The sequence below is a fragment of the Xenopus laevis genome, chromosome 2S, assembly GCF_017654675.1.
Source record: "Xenopus laevis strain J_2021 chromosome 2S, Xenopus_laevis_v10.1, whole genome shotgun sequence".
Classification (NCBI taxonomy): domain Eukaryota; kingdom Metazoa; phylum Chordata; class Amphibia; order Anura; family Pipidae; genus Xenopus; species Xenopus laevis.
The window spans coordinates 30,686,820-30,700,052 of record NC_054374.1 but is presented as its reverse complement, the minus strand read 5'-3'; the positions used below and the strand labels follow the sequence as shown (position 1 = coordinate 30,700,052).

The 13,233-nt window shown below is 40.4% G+C and overlaps 1 protein-coding gene across 1 annotated transcript in view; it reads left to right on the top strand.

Moving 5' to 3' along the window:
• Positions 1 to 1,170: 1,170 nt before the first annotated feature.
• Positions 1,171 to 13,233, top strand: part of pdk3.S (pyruvate dehydrogenase kinase 3 S homeolog) — a 46,122-nt gene continuing 34,059 nt past the window's right edge. Inside the window, exon 1 of the mRNA XM_018249043.2 lies at positions 1,171 to 1,719. Coding sequence (XP_018104532.1) covers positions 1,614 to 1,719 — 106 coding nt within the window. The 5' untranslated portion in view covers positions 1,171 to 1,613. The remainder of the gene's footprint in view (positions 1,720 to 13,233) is intronic.

Genomic DNA, 13,233 nt, shown 5'->3' with positions numbered 1-13,233 from the left:
CGGCGCAATTCGTTTTCCGAAGTCGGCCAAAGTTTCCTTGTGAGGCAACTTCGGAAAATGAATCGTACCGAGTGCCATCCCTCCTGTGATTTACATTTACATTTTAACCGGCGGGAAGGCAGTTCAGGGAGATTAGTCGCACCGAAGAAGGCAAAGAAGGAGGCGAGTTGTTTGATAGCCTTTGGCTGGTTTTGAAATATAAACGTGGCAACCCTGACCATTACCATCTGCTGTGTCATCTAGCTTGGGCTGTCTCCTACCCCATCCCTCTATAATTTCCATGTTGCTTTTAATACAATGCTTACTGGCTGGTGGTGGGGGCGGGAGCAAATGGGTGGGCCATAACGTAAAAGGGGGTGGGTCGTGATGCAAAAAGGGCGTGTTGTGCCGTATAGGGGTGGGGGCTAAACGCGCGATTGGCCAGAAGACAGCAAAAATGTAAGTTTTTACCAGCGGGCAAGGGCTTTTGTAAATGGTATTACAAATTACTGGCAGCTACATTGCCGGTGAATTTTAATGCAGCTCTTTCCAGTTTATGTTTCCAATTTGTTTCAGAGCCCAAAGCTGGCCTTAAGGTGGCCATAGACGAACAGATCCGATCGTACGAATCGAGGATTTGTGCGATTTTTGGATAGTGTTTGGCGTGTGCCGACATCTTTCGCCCGGCGGAGATCGGTCAGGTTTGATTTTGACCCGACCGATCCCGCCGGAGCTCATGGCACATCGTGATCTGATCGTTCGGCCATACGGCCGAACAATCAGATTACCCCCGATATAGCCATGCCTGTTAATGGCATATCGGGGAAAGATCCGCTCGTTTGGCAACATCGCCAAACGAGCGGATCTTTGCATCTATGGCCACCTTTAGGCGAATTGGGCCAGTCCGGCCATAACGCAACTAGGGCTGCCACCCGCTCAACATTTACCTGTTTTCTTCGGCATCGGGCGATGTGGCCCTGCCCCGTTTTTGGCAATACCCAATGGATCCTCCCCTTTTGCGTCACGCTCCGCCCCTTTTGCGTCACGGTCCGCCCCTGAAATCCCGCCCCCACCACTGGCCGGCAATTTTTTTAAAAAAAAGTAACCCTAATTACCGCGCACTGTTCATAGGAATCACATAGCATTAGTCAGTTTGAACCAAGCGCTAAATGCCCTCAGCCAGACTTGTCTCCTCACTGTTACTTATTTGAAGCAGCACTGACAACCCGCCTCTGCTCCATATAAACCCAGCTCAACGCAGCCAATCAGCTGGAGACGCGGCTGCACAGCATGGTCGGATATTTTCGGACACGCCCCTCCCCTTTGCTGCAAACTAACTTGATCCTCCGGTTCTGGAATGCAAATGTGGACGTGCAGGTCGATTGACAGAGAGGGGGCGTGGTTTGCTGTGTTGCTGTTGCTGAAGGAGGAGGGCTCGGCCGAGCACTGGCTGTTTCCTTCCTATGTGTGCTGGACTTTTAATGATCGATCGCTGTTATCTGCATTGTTTATGCTTCTCTTTTGTATTACCCGACACCGGCCTCAGACTCTTTCATCATTGATGTTGTAATGGACTGATAGACATGTAAGTGCTGGTGGCGCTGCTCTTCTCCCATCACTGGATCATCAGAATCATGAGGCTGTGCAGGTTGCTGCTGAAACACTCCGTCCCCAGTCAGATCGAGTACTACTCCAAATTCTCCCCCTCCCCGCTCTCCATCAAACAGTTCCTGGATTTCGGTGAGTGACGACTGCGACATGATCTGACGTAATTTGACTTGTTTGTGACGTGGGAATGCCCCATAACAACCCACTGAGCTGTGTTTGGCAGTTTTGCCAGGGCCTGCTGGGAATAGTTCAGCAACTACAGATGATTGAGGGCTATCTGGTTTTGCAGGGACTTTTCCTTTTATTTACCCAATGGCAAATCTTCCCACATTTCCTTGTTTTCATTCTTCTCTATCTCTAATGTAACTATGGTTCTTTCTAAGTTCCTCCCCTATCTGTGAGATGCTGCTGCATGGTATGAGTAAGTGCCGCAAAAGGCACCAAACGCATTAGGCTTTCTTAGTCCATGTCCTAATTAGGGATGCACTGAATCCCCTAATCCTTCGCGAAAGGTTTGGAAAAATACCGAACTGAATCCAAATCCTAATTTGCATATGCAAAGGGTGGGAAGGGGAAAACGTTTTTTTACTAGGGATGCACCGAATCCAGGATTTGGTTCGAGATTCAGCCTTTTTCCTTCTGCTCGGCCTTAACCGAATCCTAATTTACATATGCAAATAAGGGGCGGGGAGGGAAATCACATGACTTTGTCAAAACAAGGAAGTAAAAAATGTTTTCCCCTTCGCACCCCTAATTTGCAAATGCAAATTAGGATTCAGTTCGGTATTCGGCCAAATCACTCGCAAAGGATTCGGGGGTTCGGCCGAATCCACAATAGTGGATCCCTATTTTTTACTGTTTTGTGACAAAAAGTCACACAATGTCCCTCCCTGCCCCTAATTTGCATATGCAAATTCGGATTCTGTTCGGCCGGGCAAAAGGATTCGGCCGAATCCAGCTAAAAAAGCTCCAATCCTGGATAGTCCTAATAAATAATTTTGTACGTTAATCAATTTTACTTTGATATTTGAGAATTTCACATCATTTTTCAAATACAGAAGTTTCCTGGCCAAGTGTTGTGCAATTGTGCATGGCAGTCTGGATAGCAGAGGTCTATGGATAACCCATGGCAGTGTGTCTCATTCATATTTATCTCATTCATATTTATATACAAAGAAAGTCAACATGAGCTCTGCTAATTAAAGGGGTTCTTCACCTTCCAAACACTTTTTTTCAGTTCAGTCGTTTTCAGATTGTTTCCCAGAAATAGACTTTTTTTTCAAATACTTTCCATTTTTTATTTTTTACTGTTTTCACAAAATCCAAGTTTATAGTTGAATGTTCGCGTCTCTGGTGTTGTGGCAGCTCAGTTATTCTAAACTGTTCCAATTCTGCAACATTTAGTTGATACATTTCTCAGCAGTATCTGAAGAATTTTAGCAATTATTGTATCAATTCTAACAGCTGCCTGTAATGAAACCCAGGGATTCTGCTCAGCAGGGACAAAGATAAGAAATGTATCAACTAAATGTATCAGGTTAGAACCGTTTACAGGGTCGGTGACCCTGTAAAAAAAAAATACACTTTACACTTCAATATTAGAAAAACAGTGACACCTAGAAAATTATTTTGAAAAGTCATTATTTCTGGTGATCTATCTGAAAACAACTAGGTGTTTGAAGGTGAACAACCCCTTTAAAGGAGTGGTTCACCTTCAAGGTAACTTTTATACAATGATCAATTCTGTGCAACTTTTCATTTGGTCTTTATTATTAAATTTTCATAGTTTTTAGAGCTTTCTTCTTCTTCTGATATTCCAGTCTCTTATTCAAATCAATGCAGATGGCTGAAGCTGCAAACTAGAAATCTGCTGAATAAAACACAAAAAAACTCAAAAACCACAAATAATAAAAAATGAAATCCAGTTGCAGATTATCACCCTCATGGGGAATAACCCCCTTGAAAATAATTTATTTTTCCCTGAAGCCTAGATGCTGACTGCTCAGCAGTCAGGTTTTTTTTTATTATTAGTATTTTTTTTTCTTTTTTCTTGAAAAATCTCTTTTATTTATTTTCAAGTCCACCACTTAAACCACTGTTACCAGAACCCTAGCAACCAGATAACAGTTTTAATTCCAAACTGGAAGACTGCAGAGCAAAACATCAATGTCAACAACGAAAAATATTATACCAATTACAGATTTGTGTCTGAATATCACTGTCTGACAAAGTGGAAGTTGTGTAATGCAAATACAGGTTTTGTAACCTATAGCAACCAAACTGCCCACAAACAGATACTTCTTGTATTGTTTGCTGTAAGCTAAAGGGATGGTTCATCTTTAAATTAACTTTTAGTTTGTTATAGAATGGCCAGTTCTAAGCAACTTTTCAATTTGTCTTTTTTTTTATAGTATTTGACTTATTTGCTTCTTAATTTAACTCTTTCCAGCTTTCAAACAAGGGTCACTGACCCCATCTAAAAAGAAACAAATGTTCTATACGGCTACACATGTTATTGTTACTTCGTATTAATTATCTGTCTATCCAGTCTCTCTCTCTCCTATTCAAATCCCAGTCTCTTATTCAAATTAATGCACGGTTGCTAGGGCAATTTCAAACCTAGCAACAAGAATGCTTAAATTGCAAACTGGAGAGCTGCAGAATAAAAAACTAATTAACAAAAAAAACCTCAAATAATAAAAATTGAAAACCAATTGCAAATGGTCTCAAAATTGCATTCTCTACATCATACGAAAAGTTAATATAAAGGTAAACAACCCCTTTAACTAGTGCAAACACTGCACATGTTTATTTATTGAAATTGTATATTTTACCTAAGCTGGGTAAGAAATGTATGCAGTCTCTCTAAGTCACCTGTTTGTTACAAGCGATGTACCCTGCGTCATGTAAATTGCAAGATGGATTCAAGGGGAAGCAAACCCCAAAGTAAAATGTTGCCCAAATATAATTCGAAGCACCTTTCCAGTACACATTGATTACTAATTTTCTGAGTTTTTAAAGTTATTTGTTTACGCCCCCTATTTAACAGAATAGACACAGTCCTTGGCAGTAATCCTTTGAGTGAGTGAGTTTACTAGTCCTAGACCAAACTGGACAGGTGACAAACAGTATTTCATGCCCCTCTCCGTCTGAGGGGTCATTAGACTTGAAAGGGCTCTTTGTTTTTCCATGTGATGTTTTTAAAGAACCAGAATAAAGGGTTTCATTTAAAAATAGGTTTGTTTGTTTGCTTGGTGTAGCTGCTTCAGCCTGTAGGGCTGTACAGGTGCACATTGAACAATCAATAACCATTTTGGAATACAGTAGTTTATAAGCAGGCTTCATGTGCATGTGTTAGAAATGTAAATGGAAGTGAATGCAGATCAATGTTGCAATGGATAGGGTTGCAACCTTTTTTTTTTTTAAAAATACCAGATTTTATAATATATATATATATATATATATATATATATATATATATATATATATATATATATATATATATATATATATATATATAGTCAAATACAGTGCAGTGCAGAGGACTCTTGTATTTGACTATATGTATTTTGTGGTCACATCCTCATTGCACCCCCGCCTAATGGTTTTAAAAAATAGTGGTGAGCACAACTTTCCCTTGTTTGTTATATATATATATCTGTGTGTGTGTATTAGGGACTATTAAACAAATACAGCCAAATATCCAGTAATGGTAATGGTGTGTATCAAGGTTGACTTTTCCAATAAAGATGGGGGTCCAGGTGCACAAGCCCCAGACCTTCAGCTTGTGGGAGGCGATCATATGCAATGTAATTCTCATAATAGGACTGACACAAACCGGACTTTACTCCAATGCTTAATGCAATTAAAAGTATATTTTATTGAGCAAAACACATCTCAAATTATGTAGCCTTACACGTTTCGTGCCTTATGGGCACTTAATCATAGTTCATGATTTAGTGCCTGTATATTAGTGATGCAACAAACCCTTTGATTCCCTGTCTTTCTAAAGGCTCTTACACGCGGCCGTTTTCCCCTGCGCTGCACTTTCTTCCGTTCAGCCGCAGGGGAGCGCAGGAGTAGATGCACTCAATTATTGTGAAGGGGGCTGTACTCACACAGACGCATGTAAGCGACAAACGCAGGTTGGGAAGCAGCATGATGCGTTTGTGCATTCATGTGTCTGAATGGAAGAAAGCACAACGCAGGGGAGAGCATGAGAAAACGGCCGTGTGTAAGAGTCTTTACTGTATCCAGCCAAATTCTGAACCGAATCCAAACCCTTGCAGCTGACAGAAATTGGCAAATTAAGACAGGCAGATTTTGTAGTGTTTAAATTTGTTTCATCTGAATCATGTTGAGACTCTGGATTAGGTGCATCCCTAAATATATATATTTATGTTTTTCCTTATAATTAACATTGGCAGAAGCCTAACTTTTATTGACCAGGCTGGTAAAATACTGCATGGGCCAGCCCAAAACCCAGGGGTAGGACAGGTTCAAGCTGGTAAAATACACAATTTACTCAACTGCATGATCCGGATATCACAGTTTCCATAGGAGGCCATGCAATTGGAGGGGCTGCCATCCTATTGGCCAATTTGAGTGTAAGGGGGTTATTTATCAACGGTCGAATTTCGAAATGAAGTTTTTTTTACTCTAAGAAATTCGAATGTACTCGCAACTCGAATGGGAGGTTATTTATGAAAAAATTTGAACATCTAAAATTCGATCGAATGGGAACGACCTGAAGATTTGTTACATATTCAAATCAAATACGAATGAAACTTGAATCAAGTTTTCCTCTGAAAAAAAAAACCTTGAATGTCAGGAAGGCTTGTAAATTAATTCAGCCGGTTTTAGGTTGCGAATATTCTAATTAGAACTGATTCCATGCTCGAGGTGTGATAAATCACACATTCAAATTTACATTCGAGTTGGTGCTTTTAAATTCGAATTTGAGTTTTGACACAAAAACATTTCGAAATTCGAATTTACCATTCGAACCTTAATAGATCTTAATAGAACCTTAATAGATCTGCCCTTAGTGCTTATATACTAGCTATGCAATCCTTCTAGAACTATATGTCATTCTCCATGTTCTGAGTTAACGATGGGGGGAAGAGGGAATTCTCCCTGCTCTTCACTCTTCATAATACTGAAGTTTTTACTGGCCAGGTCACTAAAATACTGGCCAGGTGTGCCGCTAAAGGGCACAAGCTTGAAATTCTTCTTAATGCAATAAACCAGTGCAAGGATCATTCCAGTCTGTGGCAAAAGGGCTGTGCACAACAAATTAATTAATTATGTGCATCCAGAAAGATATGCAGTGTGTTTGATTGCTAGTTGTACTAAGGATGTACTTTTTTTTCACCTGTTTGAAATGTGCTTAACAGCCTGGTTGCTAGGGCTTTATTTCCTTAGCAACCTGGCAATAAATTTGGTCGTGAGGGTCTGTGAAGCCAGCAACCAGATATCAGTTTGAACTTCATGATGAAGAGAGGCAAACAATTATACTCTTCAAAAGTGAAGAGCCACTAAAATGTTGTTAAAGGAAAAGCAAACCCAAAAGTTAAAAAAAACCCTACCCCCCTACCCTACATAGACTCCTCTCCCTCCTCCCCCAGCCTAAGTATTACCCTGGGCAAATGCCCCTAACTTTTTATTTCCCCCTCGGTGCAGGCTCAGGCATCGGCATTCACGGACTCCATCTTCAGCCGCTTCCGTAAACTTCGGAATGAGACCGGTGCTTTGTCAATTTTCGAGTTTTCGTGCATGCGCAGTTGTCGCGAAACAAAGAATTGCTCCAACTGCACATGCGCCGCTCCACCGGTTTCATTCCGAAGATTACCTAAGAGAAGAAGATAGCGCCCATGAACTCTGCTGGACAGAATCTGCACCAAAGGTTAAGTAAAGACTTAGGGACATTTGCCCAGGGTAACACTTAGGCTGGGGGGGGGTTGTCTATGTAGGGTAGGGGGGTAGGGTTTTTTAACTTTTGGGTTTGCTTTTCCTTCGAGGATAGATCAGGTTGTAGCAAACTAAGAGGTAATGTAAAGTACCCCAGAACCCTTTCAAGATAACTGAGTTTACAGAAGGGTTGCCATCTTTCCAAGAGTGGATTTCAAACTGTGTGCTCTGTCCCCATGAGGAGGAATGGAGCACTTGAAAGCCCAGCTGACTTATAGGCAAGTGTTTTTCTATATCGGTAGCCCTGTATTGCGTGAAGGACATGCCGGAGGTTGAGAGGCAAGGACAAGCTATGCTGTGCGGGCCCCCATATTACTGGAGGTGCAGGGTCGGACTGGGGGGCCCAGGGCCCACCGGGACTACTGTCCAGGGCCCCTTCCGACCCCCCTCCGCCCCCTACTGTGACGCGCCGAGTGAGCGCACACAAAGGCGCCGCTTGGCGCACCAGCGTGAAGGTGCCTGGCGCATGCGCAAAAGGCGCTGCGCTGATCGGCGCTGCGGGAGGAAAACTTTTAAAAAGATATCTGGGCCAGTCCGGCACTGTGGAGGTGTCAGTCAGTGCCGAGTCCCTTTTTTTTACTGGCCAGGCTGTTAAAAAAATAATACAGGTATGGTCACTGTTATTCAGAATGTTTGAGAACTGGGGTTTTCTGGATAGCAGATCTTTCCTTAATTTGTATCTTCATACATTAAGGGGCAGATTTATCGAGGGTAAAATTGAAAATTAGAATTTAAGAATTCAAATTTGTTTATTCGCCACCTAAAACCTGCCGAATTACTGTATAAGTCAATGGGAGAGGTCCAGTGACCAATTTGAAGATGTTTGTAGCCTTTCTGACACTCAAGTTTTTTTCAGGGTTTTAGATATTCGATTTTTTTATTAAATAACCCGCCAATCAAATTTCAAATATAGTTTTAAAAAACCCACATGAATTCGACATTCGACCCTTGATTAATGTGCCTCTAAGTCTGCTAGAAAATCATGTAAACATTAAATAAACCCAATGGGCTGGTTTTGCTTCCAGTAAAGATCCATTTTTATCTTAGTTTGGATCAAGTACAAGGTACTGTTTTATTATTACAGAGAAAAGGGAAATCATAAATCATAAACAATAATATTTAAAAATTTGGATTATTTGAATAAAATGGAGTCTGTGGAAAATGGCCTTCCCGTAATTTGGCAGTGGGTAACAGGTTTCCAGATAATGGATCCCATACTTATAGTTGATGGCAATGTTATAAATATGGAAAAAGATATCAGAGCCATTATGGTCTGATATATTTTTCCTGGAATGGTAGCAACTGACTTGTGAGGATTTTGTCATAATGGTGATTAACTACTGAGCCCTGCTTGTCTCCTGCTGGCTGAGAGCACATACTGTCCTTTACTGGGATGCCCTCTAACATTTCAGATGTTCCAGATTGGCTTCTAATCTCATATTTGAGTTTGGATATCACTCCTTCTACTGCTGATATATTCACAAGTGCTATGACAGTCTGTTGTTTTAAATCTTATGTAAGAGTATGACAGTCCTTACCAAACACACACACACATGAATATATATATATATATATATATATATATATATATATATATATATATATATATATATATATATATATATATATATATATATATATATATATATATATATATATATATATATATAGAGTAAGGAGGATCAGCACTCACTGTATTGAAGATGAAAAAATGCTTTTATTGTCAAGTGATATATATCTTAATCCGATGTTTCGGTCCCACCTGGGAACCTTTTTCAAGGATTATATTAATATTATATATATATATATATATATATAGAATATCCACACTCTGATGCAAAAAAAAATATATATAAAAAAACGTTTAAAAATCTCAATTTGAAGACGTGTATTATCATAAATTAAGTATTGAAAAATATGAGGTATTAGAAGTCACCACTGATTTCAATGATCTGCATAAAAGCACTCGGCCTTTGCTGAGTAATTGCCAGTTTTTTAAAGCATTCGTTAAAGGGGCAGAATCTTTTTTGTAGAAGCATTTTTTAAATCCTAGCTATCATTTTTCCCACAGCCTAGATGCAAAGCAATATCTTTTTTTTTTTTTCCATTTTCTTGTCAAAATCAGTAATTTTTTTTTTAAGCCCAGAAAGGTTAAAAAAACCTTTTTCAGTCTCAAAGCCTTTTTTTTAAACCCTTTTTGATTGATTGATTTGACTGGTTGCTATGAAATCTATGTTTTACTTACTTATGTTTTACATACTTTTGAATTAGTTGGAGAGTTTTCTTTAACTCTTTTAGATTTAATGAATTGACTTTATTTTGAATAATTGGATAATTCAATTTAATTTGTTTTATAGTTGCTCTTGATTCTTGGTGAATTTTAAGTTTTTTGTGCACTCCTCTATATTTATTCATTTCTTTTAGATCTGGTCGGCCAGTTTTTCATTAAAAGATTTTTTGTAATAAAATATTTTACTTTGGGATTATCGGGCTTCATTTAATGATTTTATTATTCTGAATGTTTATGTAGGCATCTTTCTCAGTACCAAGTGGTTCTGATAATGGATTTCCTCAGCTCCCTGGTATTTTGTACTGAGAGCTGGTCAGACACATCCCACTTGCACAGTAATCAGAGCACCCGGTGATGCTGGGTCATGTCCACATCTGACATTGACCTGATATTGGAAAGTCACCAGTAGAACCCGATACTAGGCGTCAGGAGCTACTTTGAGAGCTATGCTGGGCGGATGGTAGTTGGCTCAATACTTCCAACTCTCGGAGCTCCAAATAAAAAAAGCCAGGGAACACAGTGATGCCTATGCAGAGTATCTATCTATTGCAAAATACATAATAATACATAGCCCCTGGGCTGCCAGACTAGCCACGCTCAGGATATGCCACTGTGCAAAAATGGCAGGTAGCAAAAAAGAAATGAAATTATCAGATAATATTTTGCAGCAGCAATGGTACTGGGGAGATTATGAATTTGCACTGGATTTTAAAAACGACATTGATCTCTAATATTCTATAATGAATCATGTAGGTACGGTGGGTTAAAAAGTAAAGAATACAAGCATTGGGGGGAGTTTCCAGACTAGTGCTTTTGTGTTTTGTTTATGCTTAGGCCATGCCTCAACCATGCTGTTACACCAACCACCATCCCAGTTCTGTTCAAATGCTGCTGGTTTCTGAGGTGCATTTAGTCCTTTCCAGTGGCAGGGGGCAAATTACAGGGGCCATGTGACTGGGTGAGGGGCAAATCCAGTCAACTCCCCAAGCATCTGTGTGAGTGGACATGTTTTGCAAACATCCACTTAAACGGGGTTGTTCACCTTACAAGCACTTTTTTTTCAGTTCAGTTGTTTTCAGTTCCCCAGAAATAAAGACTTTTCTCAATTACTTTCCATTATTTATTTTTACAAAATCCAAGTTTAATGTTCCTGTCTCTGGTGTTTCAGTCTGGTATCTCAGTAATTGAGGCGCAGACTAGAGTCCTGCAGTGGGTCAGGTACCCGCGGGTTACCCGCAAAAACCTGCCGTACCTAGTGGGTTGAGGGGAGAAATTCTGGGTGCAGGTAAAGATGCGGGTCGGCGGTTCTGCTGGTTTGCGGGTCGATCCACAGGTCTTCTCAATAGCGATATTTACTCCTTTTTTCTTGTCACGGCTACTTCCAATGATGTCACTTCCGGTTTATAATGACAGCACTTCCTGATTCTTGATGGTCAGTGGGTCGCAGGTCCGGGTTGCGGATAAGGTACTTATCGGTTCCAAGTGGGTAAGAATGCGGGTCCGGGTTGCGGATTGCAGGTTGCGGGTACGGGTCGGGTACGGGTCCCTAAAAATGGACCCGCACAGGACTCTAGCGCAGACTCTAAACTGTTACAATTTTGCAACATTGAGTTGATCCATTTCTCAGCAGCATCTCTGGAGTATTACAGGGTCGGTGACCCCTCCATCCCAGAGCTGCTTTAGAAGGTGAAAAATCACACTTTACACTTCAATATTAGAAAAACAGTGACACATAGAAAATAGAAAGTAATTGGAAAAAGTCGTTATTTCTGGTGATCTATCTGAAAACAACTTTTTTGAAGGTGAACAACCCCTTTAAGAGAAGGAAAGTCATCTTGCACTTGGGGGTGCCAAATGTTAGGCACCCCGAAGTGATTTCTTTTTTGCTTTTTTTTGCAGACTGAGAGAAGCGGATCTGCTCCCTTCCCCAGCTCTGTTGGTCTTCACTGAAAAGTGCAGCTTCCTTTGGCATGTAGGTAAAGGGAGAGGAAGTCAGCCCAAAAATGCCTTATTTTGTGTTTTAGGGCTGACCTTCTTTTTTCTTTGTCTGCCGGCAATCAAGCAGAAGCTGCACATTTCAGTGGAGATCAACATAGATGGGGAAGGGAGCCGCTTCTCGCAGACTGCAAAAAAAAACAGGCTGAAAGCCGCGGCGCCAACGCTTCATGTGCCCTCAGCCTTAGGTAGAAAGGGAGATGGCTCTACTATTCCACCAGTAGATGTTGAAAGCTGCAGGGCACAATGTTTGGTGAATGCAGCCCCTGTGCTTTACTCTAAGGGTAATTGTCAATGAGCCACTTAAGCCAAAATGCAGTTTTAAAAGTGCCTAAAACTGCCCCCTAAAAGAGCGAAGTTAGAACTTGTCACAGTCCGTTAGAGGGAAATTCCCACAATCTCTATTAATTTCTGTGGTATTTTTAGTGGTGAAATAGCGTCTGGAGAGTGTTGACATTTTACTCTGGCAGACTGTGGCAAGCTATAGTTTCGCTATTTCTTATATATACCCCCATGGACTAGATTTGCATTGCAATTGCCTGAAAGCACTTTGTTTTTCCATTGCGTTAGAGGTGGGAGAAAGTTGGCTCTAACCTGGTGGGTTTGGGCCAAGGAACTACACCCTCAGTCGTGTATAAACCATGTCCACTAAAATATGTTCTTTTTAGTCTGCACAGTCTTTGTGTCTCCTCAGTGCTGTACCAGGCATTGTTTAGGGCAGGAGTGCCTATACTTTACTAATGCGAGGTCTACTTTTAGTGATGTTGTCCAATTATGATATACATCCATAAAAGCATAGTTCTGAGAATTCTGTTAAAATATTACTTAAATATTGATTTATGAGAAAATTTATATTGTTACAGTATATTTAAACATCTATTTCTTATGCAATCTTAACGTATAAATATCAATGAAAAGCATGAAACAGAAGGGTGGTTTAGACAAGCTGTTTGTTGACAGTGTCTTAAGATCTACTGATCACCAGCTAAAGGTCTACTGGTAGATCTCGATCTACCTTTTGGACACCCCTGGTTTAGGGAGTCTATACAATAGAACATCATAAATTGTGTTCTCAGCCAGTCCAGTGATTTGATTCCTTCTGCTTGAGTACTTCCAGCTCATTTCTTTCCATCCTTCCATAAACCAATTTACTTTTGTGAACAAATCGAAAATTCCACAGAAATGATCACAAAACCCTGGACAGTTTAGAAATGGTCGTGTTTTGTTAACACAAAAGTGAGTGATCCCATGGGGCGCACACAATGTTTGTACATTTTACAATGAGGTTGGTTACAAAAAAAAAAAAACTACTGGCCATTTAGACCCTTTTTAATATGTCTGTCACAGAGATACATTTATATACTTTGTCCTTTGTGGCTCTTTTGAGGGTT